Genomic DNA, 24,931 nt, shown 5'->3' on the forward strand with positions numbered 1-24,931 from the left:
ACTCTAATCCCGCCCTCCCCCTCTTTGACCCACAGCGCAGCGCGGGCTGGCCCCCCCGTCCCTCCCTGCCGCCTCGGCCCCGCCCACCCCCGGCGCCCTCAATGAGCCGGCCCCGCCCCCGGCCCGTGTTATTTTTCGAATATAAATATCAGGGCGGCGGAGGGACAGGAAGAAGGGGCCCGGCTTGAGAAGCAGTCCCCGCCGCCGCTCGGGCCTGCCGCTGTCCAGGCCTCGCTTTCCTATTTATTTATTCCCCTTTCCTAGTCTTATGTAGTTCTCCAGACCCGGCCACCTCGGCTTCTCCTCCTGCAACCTCCCCGCTGTATTGTATTTATTCTGTGCAATAACTTATATATTCGTATATATACTCCAGCTTCCACGAGCCCCTCTGCTCGTGCCGCCGCTGCTCTGCTTTGCACTTTTACCCCTCTGCACGAGATACTGTGAGTTTGGAAGACCCGTCCGGCTGCAGGCTCACTTTCCCGCGAGCGCCCTTTTGTTTGTTTATTTATTTTCATTTGCAAAGAAAACTTCAGAAGATTCTTTTTGCGGCTCGCGTCTCTGTGCCGAGATGGATTTTGAGCGGATCTTCAGTGATTTCGGCCCCTGCAGCCGGCAGGACGTGGCCGGGGGGTCCTGCGCCCCGCATGCGGCCAGGGGTCTCTTCCGATCCCATTCTGGGGGGGCCGTGTCCCCGGTCACCAACCTGACGCTCAACCTCGACAAGCTGGGCGGTCTGGGCAGGTAAGGACGGCGCCTACGCAGCATCCCTGCTTTTACTGCTCTCTACCCTGCTTCTTTGGCACTGTCCTGTCTCTCCCCTCTGCCCCCGACCACTGCACGCACTACCCAAACTCTGTACCCGCTTTGGGAGTTTGTTGATAACTAGGCCTGTTTGCCTCGGTGCTGGCACGTATGCTGTGTGCAGCTCTGTTTGTGGCTGCGGAGTGCAGGGCCCACGAGAGAAACTGCATCTTGTGTGTGCAAAACATGCCCTGCACGCACTCTGCAGCTCCTACGGGGGGCAAGCACTATGACTTGCGTAGATTTGGGTCTGCATTGTGCCCCCTACATTTAGAGGGGCTCTTCCTGTCCACGACATTTTATTGCTAGAATATGTGCATGTTTGGTTATTCGTGCATCACACAATTCATTCATCGGCTTTGCTGTTGGGTGTGTTTTATGAACACCTAGTGGCTGCCACCAACCCTTTATTACCTCTCCTAAATGTGAATCTAGATGTATACGTTATGATGAAGTTGTGTTTTGTATTTACACAGTTGTAGCATAGCCACCGGTTGTGTTTTTACACAAGGGGCCTGTGCTACGAGACAAGTCCTGTCTCGGGCGTATCCTGGGGGTGGCCCAGGGGTAGTGCAGTCTCACACGTTGTGAACCTGTGTTTTGTTTTTACACTAGTGATCTTTACTAGGAGGGCGTCGCGGCCTCTGCCTGAGTGCTGTGGGCATTTCCCAGTTGCGGTGGGGTGACCGGTTCCTTCTGCACCCCTCTTTTCTCTTAAATGTATAGGCGCAGTGGTGGTGCATTCACACACATTGTGAACCTGTGTTTTGTTTTTACACTAGTGATCTTTACTAGGACGGCATCGCGGCCTCTGCCTGTGGTCATTTCCCAGCTGCGGTGGTGCATTCACACATTGTTTTTTGTTTTTACACTAGTGATCTTTGGTAGGTATGAAATGCACCTCGTTCCAGTGTGTTATGGTCAGTGCCCAGCTGCCCTGGGTGGTGACAGGCTCTGCCACCCCCATACCCCTCTGTTAAGGGGTATGGCCTGGGAGTATGCCTTTCACACTCAGGGTGACTGTTGTGTTTTACCCTGGTGATCTTTGGTAGAGAGAGGTGCCCCCGCTGTCTGTGCTCTTTTCCCAGCTGCGGCTCCCTCCGCACCCCCTCTTCTCCCAAGGGTCAGGGGAGTGTTGCAGTCACGCGTTGTGACGCTGCCCTTTGTTTTGCACCAGTGATCTCCGTGCCCGGTCCATGTCTCCCCTGGTGCCCTCCGGCGGCCTATGAGCGCTGATCCAGCGGGGACGCCGCATCCTTCTTATCTTCGGAGGATTATGGCCCTGGGGCTCCCAGACGGAGTCCCCACGCCACCTGAGCCGCATCCATGGGGAGGTGGGGGGGGGGGTGTATGCACGAGCCTGGGGGCTCTGACACAACAGCTGTGCTGGTGGCGGGCTGCCATGCTGATTACCATGAGGGAGATTACAGGCTGTCTCCGGGGGGAGGGGCTCTGTGCCGGGGTTCACAGCTCGGGGCCAGCACACCGTGCAAGTGTCACCACCGACGCCTGGACGTGCACAGGGCGTGACACCGACCACTTAACGACTCCCGGATAAAACATAAGAGGAAAGTGTTATCGAGCAGGCTGCAGGAATATTTTAGAGGCAGTAAGGGGTTGGCCAGCAAAGCTAAATGGGGCCGGATCGCATGTTATTGTGAACAAATGTGCAGAGGAATTCACTTTTATTGCCACAGTGCGAATGCCAAGTTTTCCTTGTAAAGATAAAATTACCCTGGGAAATGACTACGTAATGTCTCGCAGATGGCATGCTCCTCGGTTTCCCCTGGCAGCAGGCGAACACAGCTACGTCAGAGAGAGCCCAGGGGAGTACAACGCTTTGTCCATCACACATTAGTACGCTAATAGATGGGGTGCAGCAAAAATAACAAGTCATGCAGTTATATATCCAAAGATCCTTGAAGCGTTGCGGTATGTCGTGTATAAAAATATGGGTGGTCAAGCAAAGATTGCTTTGTCCAAGATCACACAGTTTGGGACAACTGGTATCAACTTGTTCTGACACCCTAAAATGTAGCCTCTCAGCCATATCTCCACCCTGAATCCCACATACAGATGAAAGCAGCAACTACTGTTGACTTTCCCGGGCACTACAGGCCCAAAGTGTTTCCTGCTGTTGATCTGCACTTCCCGGTGCTGATCTGCTCCCCGTTCATTGGCTGCCTCGCCTGCGTGTTGTCATTTAAAGGGAGCGCTTTCTCTGGCGCCCCCTGTGGCGGAGGTGGGCAATAACAATAATACCTGCAGGGTTGCCCCGCCCGTCCCCTGTCTGACTTGCACCAAGTGCATACGTGCGAATCCCGCGGTCCAGGGTTAAAGGTTCATCAGAGGCAAACACATATATTTTAATAAAGAGAATGTTGGTGCCAAGCCTGCGGGACCAATGACCCCCAGCTGCGGAGGCCTTCTGCAATACTGTGCGAGAAAAAAAAGTTCAACAATAATCCATTTTTTTCCTCCAGATTAGAACATAAAATAAAAACGCGAGCTCCTAGGTATGTAACATCGGGAGGCTCGGAAGTTATCGTAAGAACAATAGGCTCTTGGAAGGATAGTGTGTATGTAGGAGCTTTGTACTTGGCATCTTGTCTTAGATTCAAATTCCGGTGGGGCCCGTTCAGCCTCTCATCCTTTAAGGTCGATATGAGTACCATTTTCAGTTGAGTAATCCACATTTTTCCAAACTCAAGCCCTGTCTGGACTCTGGGGCTAAGTGACAATCCCATTCATAAGTACTGGAAGTAGTACTGCAGGAGGACAATTACACGTCCTCTTTGTGCATCGGCCCCGAAACGTCCTTTGGTGCACGAGTGCAATGGGGTGGGTTCTTAGAAACAAAAATAACAGTGCCCCTAGTCTAGTTGCATTTCATGAACACTTTTACTTGTTTTGTGGTTGTGGTCCGGGTCTAGTCAGCGCTATATAAAACTTTTAAAATAAATAAAAAATACAATAAAATAATGCTACTTCACATGTGCACAGGCCCATGCTGGGTCTGTGGTGTAAGTAAGGGGTGGGCTGGGGGAGTCGGTCGCATGCGTGGGCGTGGCAGCTCAGCTCTGCTATCACCCCCCCCCCCCTGCTGCTATTTAACCAGACACAACCTTGGCTGGGGTAATCAGGCCTCCTTGTGGAAACACTAGTGAGGCCAGTGGTCACAATGCCGCCATCCTTTTTGGGATACCCCTTTATAAATGATTTCCTTCCAGATTTATTAGTGGTCCATTTATCTCCCTTAATGTGCAGGGGCGGGCAGACCACACCCTGGAAGGGTCAGGATTGGACATGGGAGCATTTCTCGATGAAGAAATAGTTATTGGGGCTGTGGTGTATCAATGGGGCCCCCTGGTGCACTCAAAGAAATTAGCCCCTTTGACTGCTGTTGAGAGAGTAAAATAAAGAATTGTCAGGGTTTATTAGTCCCCTCTGGGCTCTGTGCCCTGGTGTCACTGCACCTGCTGCACCAATGGAGGCTGCACCCCCTGGATAGGAGATGGTGTGGGTCCCTTATCTTTGTCACACGTGGGCATTGGTCCTCGATAGGTTCCAATGGGGCCACCTGGCACCACTTTCATTTTATTCTAAAAACCATCCATCCCAGGCGCTTCAGGTTCATTGGGCACTTTGGTTCAGTATCTTGTTTCTAAGGGTGGTGGAAGTTGATCACTCCTACCCATGGCATATCGACTACTGAAGGGATGGCCACAGGGTCCAAACGGCAATAGAGATGCAGTCAATAAATACAAAAGCGCAGCCCCCCCCCCGCTGCCTGGAGCCCACGCCCATAGATGACCAGACCCACGGGAGAGCTCCGGTCACCCATGGGGGGCACAAGGGCGCCTCCCCCCTGGGGTGGGAGGTGGTATCTGACCCCTAACCGCATGGACTAAGCTCGTGAGCAGAACAGATGTGTGCTGGAGGGATGTGAACATGGCGGGTTCTTTGTCCCACTGAAAGCGGTTATGGGCTTTGTTCAGAGGAATCTGATTGGCTATCGCACTGCCGACATCCTAACGCATTTTCAGGTTCATGCATTACAACTAGGCATAGTCCATTTAGTGGTATAAAACAGATGCGTATTGTTGCACAGGTCAGTGGTACTCATGAGGGTGACAGGTAGCGTTTGCCCTCTGTGGCTTGAACCTTTGACCTTCGGGTGGGGGGCCAAGGCTGGTCCTTACAGTGCACACATTAGTGCACTGAGCTGTGACTGCTGGCAATCACAGACACCCCAGAGGCACGAATACCAGTGCAGTGTGTTCCTAACGCGATGCTGTGAACGCATAGGGTTACTGCTGCTTCCGGTTCCGGTCGGACGCTCTTGGGGCTCTCTGGCTAAGGCCAGCACTGCCCTCGCTTGTTCTGCATATCCGGGCTCGCGCAGTGGCCCCTCTCGTGCCCCTGCAGACACCCATCGCAGCAGGATGTTATCTCACACCGATAATCCCTCCCGATGGCCTTCTGCGTCCCTTTTTGTTCGCGACAAAGCGCGTGGCCTCGGGCCCGGGGCTGGGCCTTGACTCCACAGCCGGGCCGGCTCCAGCGAGCATTGTTGGGATGAGCGGGGTCGCACCATTGTCGCCTGGCCCTGATCCGGTGCCCTAACGAGGAATGTGACCCCCCCACCCCCACTTTCAGTGACACTCGCTCCCATCTTGCTTTCACTGACACTCTCCTCTTGCTTTCAGTGACACTTTCTCATTCCAGTGACTGTCCCCTCTTTGTTTTAGCGACCCTCTTATGTTGCTTTCAGTGGCCCTCTTTATCTCTATTTCAGTGCCCCCCTCTCTTTCCTCTTGCTTTCATAGAGTGGCCCTCTCTTTCCTCTTATTTTCAGTGACTCCACTTTTACTTTGTGTCCTATTTTCTCTTGTGCATTCAGTGACCCTCTTGTCTCTTTTTTCCAGTGACACCCCAAAGAGGAGACCGTCCATGCCCTTCCGGAGGGAGAGCTCGTTGCTCTCGCGCACATCCTCTTCGGACTCCTCCGACTCAGGTGAGTGCCTGACTCCAATCCGGCTTCTCTCACCTGGTGCATGGCTGTGCGCTCTCGGCAGTGCCCCGGGGGGTCTGTTTGTTGCATCCTTCTGGCGCTGTATGGCATCTGGCCTTAGCGTTGTCGGTGTTGTTTTCTGCAAGAGCAGGCCATGTCCTCTGGGGTTAAACCCAGACCCTCAGCATTGAGGCATAAGGTGCCCGTTTCAGGGGCACGGTGCATGCGTTGGGACCCGCGCAGTGGTGGGTGCTCCAGTCGAGCGCCAGCAGACCCCGAGTTTGGGTATGTGGCTTTGTGTTGACATTGCACCGATGCTGGTTTCAGGCCTCCAGTGATGCTTAGCACAGAGGAGTCTTTCCCTGGGGTGTGTGTGCACGAGACAAGAGACAGGTGGCCTGTGATGGGTGCAGGTATCTGCGGGGGCCTCTCAGGTATGGCAAACATCTCCGGCATCCCGTTAGCAGGGAGCACGCCCCCTTGAGTCATGGCTGAAAGCTGCAGCGTGGGTGTCGTCAGGGTGTGTTTGTGGCTCGGAGGCTGGCTGTGTAGATTGTGTCTTCAGATCTGGAGGTGGAAAAATTGCTGCTGACCTTGGGTGTGGCGGCTCGGCCACGGCGCATGCGTTGTGAGTGCACCCAGTTTAGTTTGCATATGTGCATGCCTGCTAGGCACCAAAAAATGTGTCCGCCCTGCTGGTTCTTTGGGGTGACAATGAATGAAGCAAGGTGGTACCCAGTACCTGGGTAGCCATACTTTGCCCACTGCATTGGCACCTAGTGTGACAGCCCTTTCCTGAAGCCCCTCTGCGTGCTGTGCCCACTGCAGGGAGTGGTTGAAAGTGAATGGCATGGGGTTGTTAGCCTGTTAGGTGGCACCCAGTCCCTAGCTAGCCATGTTGTTGCCCTCTGCTTTGGCCCCCAGTGTGAGGGCCCCCTTGTACTGCGCTGAGCCCCCGCTGCAGCGAGTGGAAGTGAATGGCGTGGGGTGGGTTCCTGTTTCTGACCCACGCTGAAGTTGCTGTCTGTCTGTCTGCGCAGGTTTCTGCATGGATTCGCCCAGCCCGCTGGACCCACTGGATATCGAGGAAACGTAAGTGACGCGTTCATCCTTCTGCTCGATTACACGTTTTACAACCACCTCAAGGACACAAAAACATGAACGTAAATTCACCAAAATGCATGGGGTATCGGAAGTGACATCACCTCCCTTTTGACCTTTAGTTTCAGTCGCACGCATGCTTATACACACACACCCATCCACACTGACACACACTCACCCGCAAGCATGCACAACGGACATTTACAAGCATTTTTTTACTTACCTCAGCTACCAGGGAATGTCATTCCAGCTAATTGTACTACATCTTTTAGTACACCAGTAGTGAATAATAAAAGATTATTCACTATTAGTGTAATAAACAATGAGAATAAAGGAAGGGAGCGGGGACCCAACCTTCCCCTGTGTTCCTGGCACTGATGCTGCCATCTCTGAGGTCAGGGGTCGCAGCTGACATCCCTGCACGATATTAGGATGGGCTGAGCTTGCATTTGAGAAGCCCACTGCACTACCATATAAGTAATAACTTTTTGGGGTGAGTGGGGGGTCTGTAGGAGGGGTAAAACATGCCTGAGGTTTGAACTAACCATTCACTCCTTACATAGTCAGTTCTCACCTTCCACTTCTCCTGTACATTTGGGAAATGCACTGTTTGTACTTTAAACATATAAAAGTGGTGTAACTTCTCTCCACCCACCCATTCCACCCAGAGGCTCAGTGGTGGCATTGCCTACTTCCTCAATACATCTTGCCACACCGATTGAATACTGTTTTTGTCTTCTGTTTTATCTCTGTAAGTTCCTAAGATAGTTCAGTGGGTTGTACCCCTGTTCTGAAGCTCAGTATATCACACCATGTGTCAGTCAGTAAAGTACCAAGGTGTGTATGACTGTCTGTCCAGAGAGTTAGCGTAATGGGTTAAGGGGCTTACTGCAGAGACTTAACCTAACCTGTAACCTGCAAGTCTTCAGTCCATGCAGGACTAGTCTGCTTGTCACCATTTAGAAATTAATAAAAAGTGAATACCATTGAAATAGGCGCTAGTAAAGCATAGTTCTAGCGCCTTTATGCTATGGAACTTTTTAAATAAATATTGCAGTACAGAACGTCAATCATAGGAATATTGTGACCGGTATTTGAGATACAAATATTGAAAGGTAAATGCGTAAAGAGACAGCATAGGTTTACACATCTTTGCACCTTGGATATCTCTATATACTTGTAGAGAAACTCGACTTGCCTTTCGATATTTCGTGCCGTTGAGAGTCCCAGCTCGATATTCCGGGGGCACACCCGTTGTATGCGTTATGGGCTCATCTTGTGTGTTGTTGGGGGGTGGGGGTTGTGGTGACATGTCTCAAGCTTGTAAAAAGCAGCTTTACACATGTTTGGTGTTGGCGGGCTGCCCTCTTGGGCTCTGTCTCAGCACCCCAGATGTAGCTTGAAGGGGCCGGCTATACAGTAGGTTGTTATGAGGTCGCTGATGCTTTCTGCCACGGGAAGGAGCCTTGGCAGCTGCAAGCACGGTGGTAGGGGCAGCTGTCGGGTCGATTGCTGCCCAGACCCTGCACTCAGCTGTCCATGCCCGGAGCCTGCCAGGGCACACGCTCAGCAGGCCTGGACCGCTTGGCTCGGAGGAGGGCTTTAATGTGTACAAAGGCCCCGACTGTTCTCGGACTGCAGTGGCCGCGAGGATGCCTGGGTTACGTGACTGATTCCTGCAGCGTTCCCTCTCTTCACATCTCACATAGTGAAGGCACTTGGTTGGGGTTGTCTGCATGTGGAGCATCGAATCCCTTTACAAGGAAAAGACATGCAAATTAATGGCTTTTCTTTTCTATATTTTGCGTCATACCACTGGAGCACCTTTCCTCTGAATATCCGTTCCACAACTAAATTCTCCAAGTTCATGAACTCACAACTTGGCTTTGTTTATCTCTCCCGTTTCCTTTCTGTTCGAGGCTTTGGACGGTCTGGTCTGCGTCTCTGTTTTAGGAGCCCATAGCGCCTAGATACCTGCTCGGGGTGTGCTTGGCGCTATATAACCCATCTAAACATAACTTAATGACCGAGGTTCGGCCACTGAAGTGGACATTTTTCCCACTTTAATTCTTCCCTTTATCTAGAGTGGAAGCATGAAACACCAAGGCAGTCCTGCCAGTATTCGAACAGCTGGCTTGCAGAATATCCCCAGAGACATGTCTCTGCACCAACCCTTTCAGACACATAGTTACCAGGTGTTAGCCCTAATACCAGTAGGTGAGATGGGCCGTACCTTCCTGTGTCCACACAGGTGTCTGTGTGCAAAGCCTGAAGTAGCCCAGTTTGGCCTCAAGGATGCACTTGAAGCCACACATGCCCTGGAGGTGGGTGCAAGGGCTTCAGATAGGTTTACGGCACCCGCCACTGGAATTGTGCTGCAGCTTAGGACCAAGTTGTGTGGCAGCAGTGATAAGATTATGCGGCAAGAAAAGGCAAATTATGCGGCACCGTGTGGCGTGTTTCATGATAGAATTACTTCATATGTTAACTCTGAACAAAGGTTTCACGGTTGTAGTCACACTTACACCAAAACGTATACTAGTCTTAATAACCTAGGTAACTCCCTCGGATCCCTGCTTCGCCACCTCTGAGGCCAGGGGTCGCAAAGACAGTGCCAGGGGTCGCAGCTTTGATATTGAAGGTGGCCAGGCAGCATTTGAACCGGGCTTCCCACTGCATAGCAAACTTATTGCTGTGATTTTACTACATTTGAGCCAAATCTGTACATTGTGCAGAAGGGTAGTTAGTATTAAGCGGCAAATGCGGAAAATCCATAGTTATGAGGAAAACGCACCAGCCCGGCATCGGATATTTCCCGTGGCCCTGGTTGGTTCACGGACAGACATGACATGCTGACATTTGAAAGTTGCGCGCTTTTCTCTGGGTGTGTGTCAGTGGTGGTTTGCGATTACACAAGCCTATCGCAGAGTACACAACGCCCAAGCCCTGTAGGTGTTGTTGGAGAGGGTAAACAGTTCTCTGAAGTTACTTGGGCGAGACAGACACGAATATTATTCCAGGTTGGGCCAGAGTTTAAACTTGTAACTGATTCGTTCTTGCGTGCCCGGCCCTGCTCATGCTGACGCCCACAATTTGAATTATTAGGCTCGGTCGGTTGATGCCTCCATGTTTACTGTTCACATCTGTGCGATGCAGTCTGTTTGCAAGTTGAGGACTCGCTATAGTATTGTGTGAGACCAGGAAAAAATCCGAAACCTACCTACTAATACATCAAGGTGGCCTAGCTGCCAATGTGTGCTATGCTGTTTGTTAGCGCTATGTCAGACATTATCATATTGTATAGCGCCTCTTTACAAACCACTGCGCCTTTGTGCGCTTTTACTGGATTGAAGAACTGGATGCACGTGTTCGTGTGGTCCTCACATGGCTCTCATCACCTCCCCGCTTGGCAGCAGAAGGTGGTGCTACATTTTTTCCACTGTTGTACTTGCCAAAAATGTCCCACACAGCTAGCTAGAAATAGTAGCATGCGTTTCCGAGAGAGCACAGCAGAGCACACCCATAATACTCCAGGAACGCCGCACAAAAGGACTTAACTTGCCTTTTTCATCAGCAGTGAAATCAATGTCATGGCTATGCAAGGACATGATGTCAGTTTGAGAAACATGCATTAGCTTTCAATTAGATTACTGCCAGATTTAAACGTGCTCGATTAAAGGAAATGTATCGGTTATTATCTACATTACTTTATGCATTAAATCGTGTCAACGGCAAACTCTCTTAACCATAGCACCTAGAGGCATCACCAGCATAAAATTCGATCGATTAGCTTAAAATTATTTCTGAAACTATTTCGTGGCAATTGTGTACATCTGGGGAAGTGATTGATAAACTCCAGGCGCATTTTAGCACAGGTTCCTCGTGTTATTCATTTATTAGCAGCGTCTGTTGATTTCAGATATTACTTTGATAGATCGATAGATGTTTGGAGAGGCAGCAATGCATATATATCCTCACAATTGTATGTATTTATAAAGACGCCCTATGCAACTATCCATCCGTTGCTCCGTGCTTTTATATTCATTCTTGCCTCTTCTAGGCGCAAGAACAGTTTCGTAATCTCGTATACACACTTATCTGTGGCGAGCCAAGAATCCTGGCATTGTGTGTATGAAAGATACTCCTAGCGCGTTATTATTGTATAAACAGGGCGTGGCTTCAGCCAGTGGCGGTGCGTCCATTGGGGGCGTTGGGGCGTTGCCCCACTAGCCTGGACGACCGCTGACTGAACTAGTGCCAACATGTTATAATAAAATTAATATAATTGAATACAATTAAAAAATTAATCACGCTGAGCGCACTAATGCCCCGGGAGAAGCCCGACAGGATAAGGAAGTGGGCCGGGCCGGCCCGTGGGGGGCGGGGCTGGCGCTGCGACAGGCAGGCAGTGCACAGGCCAGTGGGTGATGTGACAGTCTGCGAGTGCGCAGGCAAAAGGCCGGAGTAGTCCTGATTTTGACTGGCCCACGCATGCGCACACTTTAGACTCCCCCCCACCCCTCCCCTCTAGCACTATGGTTATACTAGGAATGGACCCGGGCCCCGGGTCTCAAGAAGGGCAGATTTCAGTCTGCACTTAAGCCAATCCTGGCGCAGTGGCGCTGCTAACTCTGCGCCAGGATTGGCTGCTGCAGCAGGATGGTGCCGCGCATCGGTGTTCGTCGGTGATTGGCCATTCATTGTCCCTCGTCACTACGCGGCGTGCTGGAATCATGATGCCAGATGCCCAGTCTGTGGACTCGACCGCCTGCTGCCAGTGCCACCCACCACGTAAGTTATAACTTTACTATACTTATGATGATCATGTCATGATGACCAATCTGCTGTTTTGTTTCGTTATTATTTATATGTCCGTCTTTCTCTCGACTCTCGCATGATAACTTTCTCGTGCTCCCCATGTCCCGCTCTCTCTTATTCTTTATTTTTGATCCTCGCTCAGTCGCTTCGTTTCTTCTTCTGCCTGGCTGCCACTCCTTATTTCTCTCTCACCCCAGTATCAGCCTCGGCTCCGGCTCTGCTCCTCCTGTGCTGCTCAATAGTATTATTTGCGCAAGGTCACTGGTGTGGGATTGGGACTAGGCCTAATTGGGACATAGAAATAAACTGAGCAGTGAGCAGGCAGAGCGCCTGCTGCTGTGCCTGTCTTTCCTTCCTCCCTCCCCACCTCCTGGGTCCGACTGGGACAGAATTAGAAAGCAAGCCCTTTGCACCAAAATAAAAGTACCCCCGGCCGTTAGCGGATAGGATAGCTAAACAGTGGCCCCATGGTGGGCCATTTGTGCAAATCGGGCAGTTGGGAACTTTTAAAGACTGCACGCCATATAATTGTTTAATTTGTCATGCAATGCTGCATTGATTTGTGCTTGCTGCGCCTGCCGCCAAAGTTTGTGTTGTGGTAATATTAGAAAATCAACAGTAGAAACCGGCACAGTCAGCGGACTATAATCCGGCCCACAGTCAGCCCCCCCCCCCCCAAAAAAAATAAAAAAAAATGACCTGGCTGTTAGACCTGCCAATCGGGCCCTGACTGCCTGGTGACCCTATTTGCCGACCCTGCTCTCCTCCACAGTCCACGGCCACTCCCACATCATGAAGGAGACGAAGGGAGTGGGCTGCATTGATAATTTTTGCATGGGCTGCTTTTGTTTGCCCAGTACGGCCCTCGTTCAGGCTGTCTTGATCTATAAATGAAAATCCCATTAGAGCGAGTGACTAACAAACCTGTGATTGATGGATATGAAGTATAGAAAAAAAATACAAATTACCGGAACTGGGCAATTTCTAACCAAAAAGTAATATGTTCGTTGCCGTTGTAAATGCAAAAATTAATTTTTTAATTGATTGGGCTTAGCATGCCAATTGGTGTACAAAATCCAACTCCATCGGTCCAAGGTTTGTGTAATGTTGTCCCAATCAGGTATTCAAATCTACCCTGACGCACAGTCGAAAAATCACAATGGTTGGCTTCATAGTATGAGAACTGCTCTCACTAGAGCCATGAATGCACATTAAAAACAAGTAAATACTGGCTGTTCTGATGGGATGACAGCTTGTATCACAATATGCTTGAAAATGCCACGATTTGTTGTAATTAGTAGCTTCTAAGCAGACTTTCCAAGCAGGCTTTCAAGACCCTTGCAAGTTGCAAGTTTAAAACGTATGTCTAATGTTATGGTATACTGCAGATGGTCATTTAAGTCACAGCAAAGCGAATTTCCTACTGTATACTCATCAATGCCGCTAACCTGTGGGGCAGCACAGTATGAACTTCAATATGCCAGTAATTCTATGCACGCAATTAAAACCAAGAGTTAGTCCACTAATTTGATCACAGAACTGGTAGATTTTTGGCTATTTGTCGAGTGAGAGGAGTATTCACGGACCTTCTTCCTTCCTCTCTTCTCTTTTCTCGTATTTTCCCTTTTCTTGCACTCTTCTACCTTTTTTATTATTTTTGTATTTCATATTTTAGCTGGTTTTCCTTTTGAGATTCCTTTCCTACTTGCCTACCTACCGTCATTCTCTTCTTTGTTCCTCCTTCCACTTTTGTCTCCTTCCTGAGCACTGTAATAGGGACATTTTCCACATTTAATCATGAAGAACCCTTGCAATACTAATACTAATGAACAATTTGTGTATAGATTCGTGTTTTCCAGTTCTATGGGCCCTCCATGCTGTTGTGTATCTGCGTTGGCTGACTTGCATTTGCACTCTGCATTCTATCCTTGAGGTCTTTTGACCTTCCACAGACCTGACCCAAATGATTGTGGTCAGTGCCATGTACAGGTTGTTTGTCTTCTTGCTCGTAGTACTTCTATCAGGTAGAGGCATTTCGGATCGTGACAGACATTTGCAGTGTGTTGTTCGATTGAGATGGGTCATTTAATCCTCCACTTACCCTGTGTCTCTATAACTCACATTCTTCAGTGTGCAGGTTCTGTGCCAACCTGCGTCAGTGGCTTCTTTTGCATGCACCCCATGCCTCAGTAATGCACTTCACAGATCAGTGATCATCTCCATTGACATGCCTCCTCATTCAAATGAATTCTTACCTCCGTACCTCCCATCCACACGTTTGCCCATCCACACTCTCCTAACATTCTCCTAGCAATCTCATTCACAAATCCCCCATCTGTGCATCTCCCCATATGCCAAGATCCCTGCATCTCCCTGTATCTCCCTGTGACTGTCCGTTTCCGAGTCTCACTGTCCTGGGATGAAAAACAACCCCAGGTTTTAAAATCTGAACAGTGCAGGCTTGCTGACAAAGAATAAAATAACAACACTGCCATTTTTTATAAAAAATGCAAAGTTATGTGCAGATTTGAAGAGGGTACAGTGTAAAAGTTATCTGTGATCCACTGTTAATAAACTACTAACGGTGGCCTACAGTGTCAGTGTTTTCACAGAGCCTGTGTCTACCTACCCACAGCGTCTGTACCAGGAATCACCCATGCCTGCCAGGATTAATGCATGGCCGGCTATGCCTGAAATTCTATTCCACCCTATGTCCATTCCTCCAGTACCTACAACTCTCAGTGCCCGTGCCTCTGTTTCACAGTGTCTCCGCGTCCCCGTGCCTCCCTCATGTGTGCCTCTACGTCCGTGTGCCTCCATCATGTCTGTGTCTTACACTCCTTGCATACCCCTGTACCTATATTTCTCTGCTCCTATGCTAAGAGTGATCTAGAGTGAAAGTCGATGCCAAGTTATCAAAGGAGAGATCTTGGGATGCATCATTTAACTGCGGACTCAGAGGGCTATTCCTTACGTGCTGCAGGTGCAGCGGCGCCAGGGGTGAGGGAACGGGAATGTTCACCACGGTTAGTGGTTGTATTTTTTACTATGGGACAGTGGTCAGTGGGGTGAGGGTCCGATTTCCTTCCTGCATTGTGGTTCACTGAACCCTTGGTACGCTACAGGATACAGGGATAAGGGGAAGCAGCACAGGTGGAGTGGGACATCTATGTTTAGGAGAGCAAAAGAGTGTGGAAATGGAGAGAGAGGAAGGCAGTTTACCTACAGCCACACATCCACATTTAGTGCAGGTTGGAGGGAAGGAAGCATCTGGTTCCTTTAGGCAGCCTCCTGCGTATGGACAGCTACGGGCAGGTGTCCTGAGTGTGGAATCCATGCACCAAAATTCAGTGAATGCTCTTAGCATGAACATTATTGCAAAGTAACATTCTGGCCGATTGTCCACTTCTAGATACACTGCAAGCACAGCGGAGCATGTTTTTGTGTCATTTTGATATGTTTGTGGCTCGTGAGGGGTGGGTTAGTGAAGCATGGTTGTGAGATGGAAGATGACGATGTAGAAATTTTGTCTTGGGGTATTTTTTAATTTAATGGGCACTGTTCGCACTCTGGGGTGACTCAAAGCAGGGGGAGTTATTAGTTAAGGTATGTTGTTATAATAGTGAGGCTTGGCTGCCATACTGTATTTTCTTGAACTAAAGCTGCAGATTTGTTGTCCAAATAAATTTGATTTACGCTGTCAGTTTGGGTCTGTGGTTTTGTGCAGTCCCGCCCACGTGCTCATTTATTTCTGACAGCTTTGCAGCTTCTGCTCTCAAGTAAAATGTTTACTTAATTTATATTAATATACCACAGTCAAGAGCCACTCCTCCATGTGCATCCATCGTGCTCTTCTTGCCACGCGCCAGTTTATGGTGTTACTGTGGGCACCGTGCTGAGTGCCCAGAAGAAGATTAGGTTCAAACTGTGTGTGAGTCTGTTGAGGGGTCTTCCATTCTGGATCTCTTATTTATTTGGTCTGTACTTTTCTTTTTTTATAGAGTTTTATATAGGATATCAGAGCGCTTTACATAGCACCAGTTGCATTACATGAGGAACTCCAATCCTTCCGTGTTAGGCCTAAGAGAAACCAGTGCAGCCCTCACACTCTTGCTTTTACCACTGATGAATGCCACATTTAAGTTGCACAAGCGAGAGAGAGAGATCAGAGTTTTTTGTCTAATTGAAGTTTTGATTCATGGAAAGGTAGCACAGAAGGCTGTTAGAAAGCTCTGTGGCTGTGGTTATACTGAATAAGCAGCTACCTATGTTATATGACAGCTCTTTAATAATGTAATACCTGCACTTTCACAATTGCTTTATTAACCTTCCTGCTTTCTTAAATTTGCTTGAAAATGCACCATTTTTCCACTATTTTTTCAAAATTTTCCCCCCGAACCCTCCTTAGGGGGTTCGGGCTCGCTCGCTACGCTCGCTCGCTACGGGGCAGTATGATTATTAGTTTCCGCCCCACCACTTTCAAATGTCACCAGCCGCCACTGGCTTCAGCTAATAAAGCCTGTTGAAGGTGAGTGGAGCCGACAGGTGCCCCCGCACCTGCTGGGCCAGTTTATGACATCGGAGCCCCCGGGGGCCTCCGGGCACCGACAAAAGACGGGCTGCGGCAGATGGCTCTCACCGAGGCCCATTCAAAACTCCCGCCTAAAATCACACAGCGCATCTGTGCGGATTCCTCTGCCACTCGAGGAGCTAGAATTACCAAACAGTTTTTAAAAGCCGGGCCGGGGGCGGGGTTTGCATTCCACCAGACCAAAGAGCCCTTTTGTTCCAGCAATAATCTTTTTTTCCTCCTTTCTTGGCGCTGGGGGTAATTGGCGGGTAGGGCACGCTTCCCATCTGTCGCGCGGGCGGGGTGGGGGGATCCGGGGACGCTGCACGTGCTGCTCGTAGGACCCCCTCCCTCGGGCCTGAATGGCTTCTTTCTGCTCAGGCCTCACCCCCTTTTGTGGTGCCACACTTGTCCCTTCCTGGTCCGGCAGACAGCTGCGGGGGGGCTGGGGGTCATGATGCCTCTATTGGGCATATGGGGCCTGCAGCCCCCTCATTTGCATACAGGTGGAGCACTCCGGGCCTGACCCGGCTGCCATGGCAACCGCCCGCCCTCCTATAGAAAGGACGCTCGGGCCCTTTATTGGAGAGGCCTTTTATTCACAACCCGGTTTGTTTTTTCAAGATTTCTGAAGATCTGAAAAGAGCCAATTATCGTTTTTTTTGTGCCGTGTTTGCGTCCCAGATCATATCTGGAACAGCTGGGGCAGGCTTTGATTAGTTGTGGCTAGACCACCACGATGTTGGCATAAATACATGTGTCTCCCTGCTAGCCTGCCAAGGCCGCAGACTAGATTTTGCGACCGGACTTCTTTTTATCACTTTTTTTTGTTGCTATTTTAGGTATGTGTTTAAATACAGCATAATACGTGACTAGTTTTAAGTTTTCATATTCCAGCAGAACCGTTACGAATGGTATCTCCTAGGTTGTGGTCATTTGAGCTACCAGACACTAGTCTTATGTCGGATATTACGCCGTTCAGAGACACTTTTAATGTATGGCGGTGGAATGACTGCCTACTGCATAGAGTGCACCTACAGATAAAGATTTTATTGTGTGATTACGTGTACTTTAGAGCTGTTAAATAGGACCTCCCGCAGAACAAAGCGAGCACACTATAGGAAGTGAGAGGGATTTGGAAGGGGGAGAGGTAGATCACGGCGAAGGCAGCAAAACACTGTCATTTATTGTTTAGGTTCTAAGAAAGTTTTTGTGGACCACAAATAGCAATGTGTCCAGGATCACACCGAGTTCTCCCTTTTTCATGTAACTAAGGGTTTGGCATTCGCTCCCTTGACACAAACACAGTGGAAATGGACTCTGCACCTAACACTGTGTAATGGCGGCAGCGGGCCATGCGAGCCCTATGCACGCTTCCTGCAGTGTGTCCTTTGTGTTCAGTGTTTACGAGTATCACACAGTCGATAGTGTGATGGTCTTGTTACTCATGGGAAGGCTATGGTTGTGTTGCCCTGATATGTACAGGCCGTTGGAATTTGTGGCAGGGGAGTGCTAAATGATGGAGCAGGAAAAGGCAATTTATGCAGCACATTTTTGGGTAGCATTCCTTCAATATGTTGTAATTTTTACAATTGCTTATACTGTCTGGGCGAAGATTTCACTTCATTAGTACCAGTTTAACAACCACATTCAGAAATAACCAAATGAAAGATGTACAGTTACCCTTCTTATAGGCTTTCCCCCGCCCGGCAACATGTAAACCTAACCTATCGTTCCATACAATAAAACAGAAGATTTGTTGTCTCAAAAAGAGAGAGAAGGGGGTGTATGTGTGTCTGTCCACGTGTTTCCTACATGAGCCATGTAGTTTAAAGAGGCCTGGGAAAGTTTAGTGGTATTGTATTTTCAGAAGACTTTAAAACCTAAAAGGATCCACCACAACAGTCAGGCATACTACACATTTCTCGTTAATGTGCCCATATATATATATATTGCTGCCAGAGGTGATGAGACGCCATCTTTAACTCATTCTTTTCCCCTTGCAGTTTTGAAACAGCACTTCATGAAACTGGACCAGTTGCCAACGAGTAAGCATCCCTTTTCTTCCGCCTATGTTTGCAAATTATTTCTTCCTTGTTTTTTTTTGGGGGGGTGGGGGGGAGTAACATTTGTCTTATGTGTCTCTCATGGTTGAGAGGTTGTGTCTGCCCCTCAAAAGTGACAGCTCATGTGTGGCCCTCATGGGTGATAGGTCTCAGGGGCCCTGTTTGCAGGGCCTGCTCGTCCAATCTCTTTTTTTCTGCCATGAGCGCACTTTTGAGGTGTCTGATTGCTACCAAGACCTGTTGAGTTAAAGTTTGTAGATTTATATAGCACAGATTATCACCCGAGAGGGTATCCAGGCGCTGTCCATGGGCACGGGGAGATAAAGTGATTTGTCCAGAATCACAGGATGTTGCGCAGGCGCCGAGACTCGAACCTGGATCCTAGGCTCCCGAGTCGGCAGCTCTGGCTGCTGAGCCACATCCGCTCGACAAGCAGCCTAGCCTTAGCTAGTGGTAATTTTGCTCATGTTGACCTTTTGGAAAACAAAATAGCAATTTTTTTAATTGGATTTTAATATTAGGGTGAACTTGCAAATATTAAACAGGTCTGGGAAAGCGTTGCTATTTTTGAGACTGGTCGTTACTCTATATCGCACATCAGAATCCAGTCATCTCAGATAGTATTTAGGCGTAACGATGCCGCCCACACATCTGCAGTCTAGAAGACTGATGACAGCAATATGAACTCTTAATCTGGAGTGAGTTACTTCCATTGCAAAGACCTATTTTTGGGGCACTGGGCTCTTTCAGTCCTGTAACTTTCTTCATGCTAGCTGGTCGGGTGGGATTACTGTAAAAAGAGGGTGATTGTGGTTTGTGTGTTGCGTTACCTCCTGTGTTACAGTCAAACGCCATTAATGCACATGAACATGTTGTCGATGGTAATTCACTAATGTGTGCCTCCCCTTTGATTTTTCAGCAGCAAGTGCCCAATAAGAAGAATAAATTCCCTTCCGGTAAGTTTGTTAACTTGCTGGCAAACATCTTACACTTCACAGAGATTTGTGTTGAAATGGTGTAATGTACACATCTTCAAAAATGCACATCTTGAGCGGGAAATGGAAGGTGATGCAACTGCTGAACGGTTTCCCAGAGTACAATACGTTTTTAAAAGTCTCAGTGGCCTTCGCCTCGCGAGCAAGAAATGTTCTCTTCTCCCCAAACTGTGGACTGAGCCACCACAAAAAAGGCAGACGCCACATTTATCCCGATTGTGCACCATTGTTACGCAGTAGTTTTCTGATTAGAAAATATATGGACTAGGAGACCCACCGCTTCTTAGATAAAACAAATGCTACCTGGTTGTTGCACTGTGATGGCCTCATTTTCTGTCTTTGTTTTATTGAATCTGATGCAGTGGTGTGACCCCCTTGACTCTGACACAGGTCAATAATATTTTCAAAATAAAAAAGGTAACTTATTTATTTATTTTGAAAGTTTTATGTAGCGCGAACAAGATCTTTACAGATATCAGAGCGCTTTACAAGGACACTGGGGTGATAGAGTAATACAATGTGATAGTTGAGGTAGTTAGGTATAAGGTGCGTAGTTACATAGGTAGGTCAAAAACAAGAGGTAGGTCACAGGTGAGGTAGTGTCGGTACAAGGTGCATAGTCAAACAGTTGCATAATAATATAAAGTACAAAAATAAGGAGCATATACTTGTTTAAGCGTGCTTAAAATGTTTTTGAAGATAGCATAAAGGTAGGCATAGTTGAGGTGGGTGAGTGCAGGATGTATAGTCGCACAGGAGCATCAGTAGTACAGGAGTAGGGATCGTTGAGGTGGTGTAGGTACAGTGTGCAAAGTCAGACAGGTGCGTCAGCAATATAACAATATACAAAGAGGGAACATATACAATCAAGTAAGTCGATAATACAAGTAATGCAAATAGACCAAGGGGGTCAGGCAGGTCTTACAGAGCAGATTCATGAAAAATACAGAATAATAGATCATGTGTATTTAGCCATGAGGATCGCTTTTACTTCTTTCTTAAAAAGTTTGTTGGAGGAGATGAGCCTGGTTTCAGGTGGGAGTGAGTTCCAGATCCTGGGTGCAATTCCTGAAAAGGAGCGTTTATAGGTTTAACTTGCTATTGGAGACTAGGAAGATCTTATAAAAATGACCTAGACCTGATAAAAATAATATGAATATATGAGACAAGGTGCAAACAATTTAATACATTAAAGAATGATATTAGAATTTCTTTAGGTGGATTAGAAATTAAGAAAGATTACTATATGACTAGTAAAACATGGAAAGCGCTTATCAGGCTTCTAGTTCAAGAAAAGCTCCTTAAACTTTCTCAAATAATTGCATTCTGATCTGAATTCCTGTTAAAATGACAACAGAGCGTTTGTCATTGCAGATACTTGGACTGGCCTTGCCAGCTAGTTTTGTATTTACATGTTTAAGTGTGTTACGTGCACTGTATTTCAACAACCTTTATAGGTTTAGTGGCGTAATCATTTTTTCACTTGGACCGGCAGCCCTGTGTTCTGTGCCCACGGTCTGCTAAACAAACTCCACCCTCTCACTGTCATTCAGGCAGCCCTGTACATGTGACTGTTCAGCATGTCTGTGTGCCCCACAAGGAGCTCTGCAATGCCACTGCTGATTGCATATGTTCTGCCTGCTCTTCCAGGTCACGCTGCTGGGCTCCAGTCTTGTCCTCAGAAACATCTCCAATTCACCTGACTTCTCCCATGTCACAGAGAGGGCTCCTGCACCTTGCGACAAGGAAAATGTAAGTCACGGCCCGCGCCTGCTTCTAGAAGCCTGCTATTTTTTTAAATTATTGAACTAGACTTTACAAGTCTGTTTCAGTTTCCTGCCTTTCATATTTTTTCAAGCAATTTTCTTTTGATTTGTCATGCAGTGTAATCATTTTGGGCTCTGTTTCCTTATCTGTCTCATCATCCTCAACCACAGTAATTACTTAGTTTCAACATAAATCAACTGATTGATGACTTGAATGTGGTCTTCTTGATGTCTTTAATTTAGCTCAGACAGACTTCTTTTACTTAAAGTTGAAGTGTTATTTAAGTGCTGGTTTGGAAACGTGAATAGCATTGGAAGCAAAACAAATACATAAATAAACAAAACATGCGGAGTTTGTACTTTTGGATCCATTGTTTAGTAACATGGATTGTCTGATTTCTACAGGAGGTTTTTATTTTTAAGAAGCCATCTTCACGTCCAATTCCACGATTCCGCCATTGCTCATTCGAGGACCAGAAAGACAGTTTTGCCCAAAGACCAAATTCAGCACCTGCCCTCATGGTAAGTGTCGCCCCCTGTATGAAGAGCAAGTCTTTTCATCGTATGTGTCCTACATAGTCGAGTTCACTTTACATTTGGTTGTTTCTAACTTATAATATATGCTTCTTCGTTTACCGCCAAAAACCATTTCCATTGGTCTTTTCACAATTCGCGTTACGCAGCCGGTTGGTGTTATTTTTAATTTTCTTTTGCTCATCTTTCGTTCCCAGTGTCTCACCCCGGAGAAGGAAGACCAGGAGCTGGACAGCGATAGCCCTATATTCATACGCCGCTCTTCCCTGGTGTTCTCGCCCAACAAAGACGAGGACGATGGGTACATGGACATCATGCACGAGCAGCCCCTGAAGGTGAGTGGCATGTCTGAATCCAGAGCGCGCTCCATCATTTCACGCAAGCATTGGCAAATCGATGGAAATCCCTCAAATTGTACTTTATAGTTGCTTGTCTGTTGAAATATCGATACCACAAATACGATCGAACACAACATCGAGGCTTAAATATAGTTTCCAAAAACCACTCCATTGAGTGTTGATTTATTGTGACGATTTTATAATTAACTCCTATGAGGAGTTATTTAAGAAAATAATATGCAGGATAAAATAACTTTGTTATATGGTATTTAGTCCACAGTATTCGAGTAATATACCTAACCATTAGCCTGCCATGCCCCTTATGGCCCCAGTGCCTAGAGGCTGTTGCAGCATGCTGTGCTTTACAGAAAATTAAATTAAAACATTTTAATAGAGATGCATGTGTGTGAGAAGCAATCTTCCCCAGGGGGATTCAAGTGTCTGACTAGATCAGAGTAAACATATCTGCAGGCTACAATGGCAAACAGACATGCACCAGCGTAATGGGGTCTGGACTTGGCTATAACCAGGTAGGGTCACATTACGAGTTGACCAGTAAAATAATGCAAAAATAATGCAGCCTGAATTACTGGCATTGCAGTGTTTAGGTAATTCAGGACCCGGTGTTACAGCTGCCTGTCCTCTTTACTTTGTTCACATTTTGCTGCATTTTTAATGACATTCGCGAATCTGGTGTGTGACGTTGCCTGCACAATTTATAATCTCAATTTTGCTAGAAACTCCTGTTTTTACCTAATTCAGGAGCACAAACGGTCTCAATTAATAACGTTTTAGTGTCATGTTTATAAACTCCTGCAGAGTTGCAAACAATACATAAAAGGAATCGGATACTGATGAAAATTGACTTGGCCTTGTGACACGCGTCAGAGATTGAAGTCATACTTGTGAAATGTCATGCAAAGTTTATGCAAGCGTCCCTTGTGCTTCTTCATCAAACTGCCTTTTCCCCCCCAGAATGACACCAACCTCCCATCCGGGATGGAGAACCTGTTGACAGCCCCCCTCGTCCGGACACAAGAATCTGAAACGGTGAGGGTCTTAAAAAGTATTGGGGTTGGGTGGGCGATGGGCGATGGGCAGGGTGGGTGCTGAGGAACAGGAGAAATGAGCCAACCGGTTTCAGAAACGCTGCTCTGGGAGTATTTGAAGATGTATTTATGTAATTTTAGCCAAAATATGTTTGAGCCTCATTTTGCTACTGCCCTGCACACCATCATCAGAACATTCAGGGGCTTGGAGCCCTCCCATTCCTTGCATTGTTTTCCCTCTTCTTATTGGTGTCCAAGCTTGTCAATCTTGTGTTTGTCCCTCCCATGGAGCATCACCTGTTTACTGTCTCTTGACTGACTAGCTTCTATGCTTCCACTGCTTGCTTTTCATGTGCTGCTTTTTTTATTATGGGAGTCTATATGTTTCCCCTCAGTCTTCTCTCCCCTGCGGAGTGTAGTGTGCCGCTGAAGGTTCTGCGCGCTTCTCCCTACCCCTCCATGTTGTGCTCACCTTTGGGGGCTTCCCATCATTGCTTTCTTGCCTTTGCCTCTGTTGTTTCCCCCACTAGTATCCTCATGTTTCTCCCATTGTTTCTCCTCCCAATTTTTTTTTAACTACCGATCCTAATTGGTAATTAAATAAAAAAAGGCTTGCATCATTTTGTAGGCATGCATGATATGCGTGCCTACAAAATGAAACGGCCGCCTTTTTTTAACATTTTTTTTAGACACGCTGCACAGCATCGGGATGCTCTGCATGTACACCAAGGTTAAAAACGTAGTAAAGTCAAGTTGGCCAAAAAAGGCGCGACCTATTGTCTTTGACATGCTCTTCAACTCTTGGGGTTAAGAAGTGTGTGGTTTCCGGGGAGGAGGGGGTTGGGAGTTGCCTTTTCGTGCTAGGTCTGGCCCCGTAGCTGCACGTGCTTATGTAAATGTTCTCCACATAATTACTGTATTCAGAATTCCTGCACAAAGAGGCCTCTATTGTAGGTGCACGGCCCTAAATAATGTATCCATAATGCACGCCTTATCGGCAGCGCCCCTACAACAGGGGCTTGTCCTACTTCCCACGTGCTGTCGAGGGAGCCTGATGCACTTGACGTCACGGCTGCATTGTAAGCGTTTAAAAACAAAGAGCGTGTAGTGCTGCGACTTTCGAACATTCAAACCCTGGCCTCTCATTCCACGCTGGTGAGAACACTGCGGCTGAATTGGGCCGTCCCAGCCGCCGTACAGAACACACCCCTGCCGGTGGCTGTGTGCCTGGGCGCAGTGGGGGCTCCCCGGGGGCTGTTCACATGCTGACGTGACATTACAGCAGACAAGGGCTGCTGTGAGGAGGCCATGATTGCTGTGTACAGGGAGTCGTCGGGAAGGTGTCTTCCATCAGATTAGAAGTGTTTATCTTTAACAAGCCGACAAAGAGATTAGTGGTGAGCACCTCCCTATCCTCCCCCAGCACAGGGGCGTGCCCCTACCCCAGATGTCCCTGGGTGGGGCTTATTTCTAGAGCGCCTGGACGCACATTCGAATAACATCTGTGCTATACAAAAAAACACTGAGCTCGTGCAAACATGATGTAAGAGTCAGTATTCCCCAAAAAAATAAAAACAATCTTTGGATAACGAAATATATTACCGAAAAAGCGCTGCGACGCCACATCAGGGGGGGGTAAGCGCTATATAAATGGAAATCACTATACAATACAATATATGAATGTGCAGATGGGTGTGAAGGATCGACTCAGTAGTGAAACAGATCAACTGTATACATTAATAAATAACATAACCGAAGGCCACCGTACAGGTGGGCCCTGCATCCTGATTAATCTAGACTATAAAGTCTGTGATAATATGGAGGTATCTGGTGTAAACGTTCACATACAGTGTCAAGAAAATGTTTTCTTGCTTCC

General features: G+C 47.8%; 1 protein-coding gene across 2 annotated transcripts in view; it reads left to right on the forward strand.

The window, feature by feature from the left end:
* The first annotated feature begins 127 nt into the window (after nucleotides 1–127).
* CDC25B (cell division cycle 25B) overlaps nucleotides 128–24,931 on the forward strand; it is a 33,696-nt gene continuing 8,892 nt past the window's right edge. Inside the window, exons 1-9 of one of the 2 annotated variants that reach the window (XM_086960135.1) lie at nucleotides 128–744; nucleotides 5,733–5,821; nucleotides 6,859–6,910; nucleotides 18,314–18,355; nucleotides 19,293–19,329; nucleotides 21,019–21,120; nucleotides 21,540–21,656; nucleotides 21,866–22,003; nucleotides 22,982–23,056. In XM_086960135.1, the coding sequence (XP_086816261.1) occupies nucleotides 572–744; nucleotides 5,733–5,821; nucleotides 6,859–6,910; nucleotides 18,314–18,355; nucleotides 19,293–19,329; nucleotides 21,019–21,120; nucleotides 21,540–21,656; nucleotides 21,866–22,003; nucleotides 22,982–23,056 (825 nt within the window). In that variant the 5' untranslated portion in view covers nucleotides 128–571. The remainder of the gene's footprint in view (nucleotides 745–5,732; nucleotides 5,822–6,858; nucleotides 6,911–18,313; nucleotides 18,356–19,292; nucleotides 19,330–21,018; nucleotides 21,121–21,539; nucleotides 21,657–21,865; nucleotides 22,004–22,981; nucleotides 23,057–24,931) is intronic. The other variant, XM_086960136.1, reaches the window with a different exon arrangement.

The sequence above is a fragment of the Lissotriton vulgaris genome, chromosome 3_1, assembly GCF_964263255.1.
Source record: "Lissotriton vulgaris chromosome 3_1, aLisVul1.2, whole genome shotgun sequence".
NCBI lineage: Eukaryota > Metazoa > Chordata > Amphibia > Caudata > Salamandridae > Lissotriton > Lissotriton vulgaris.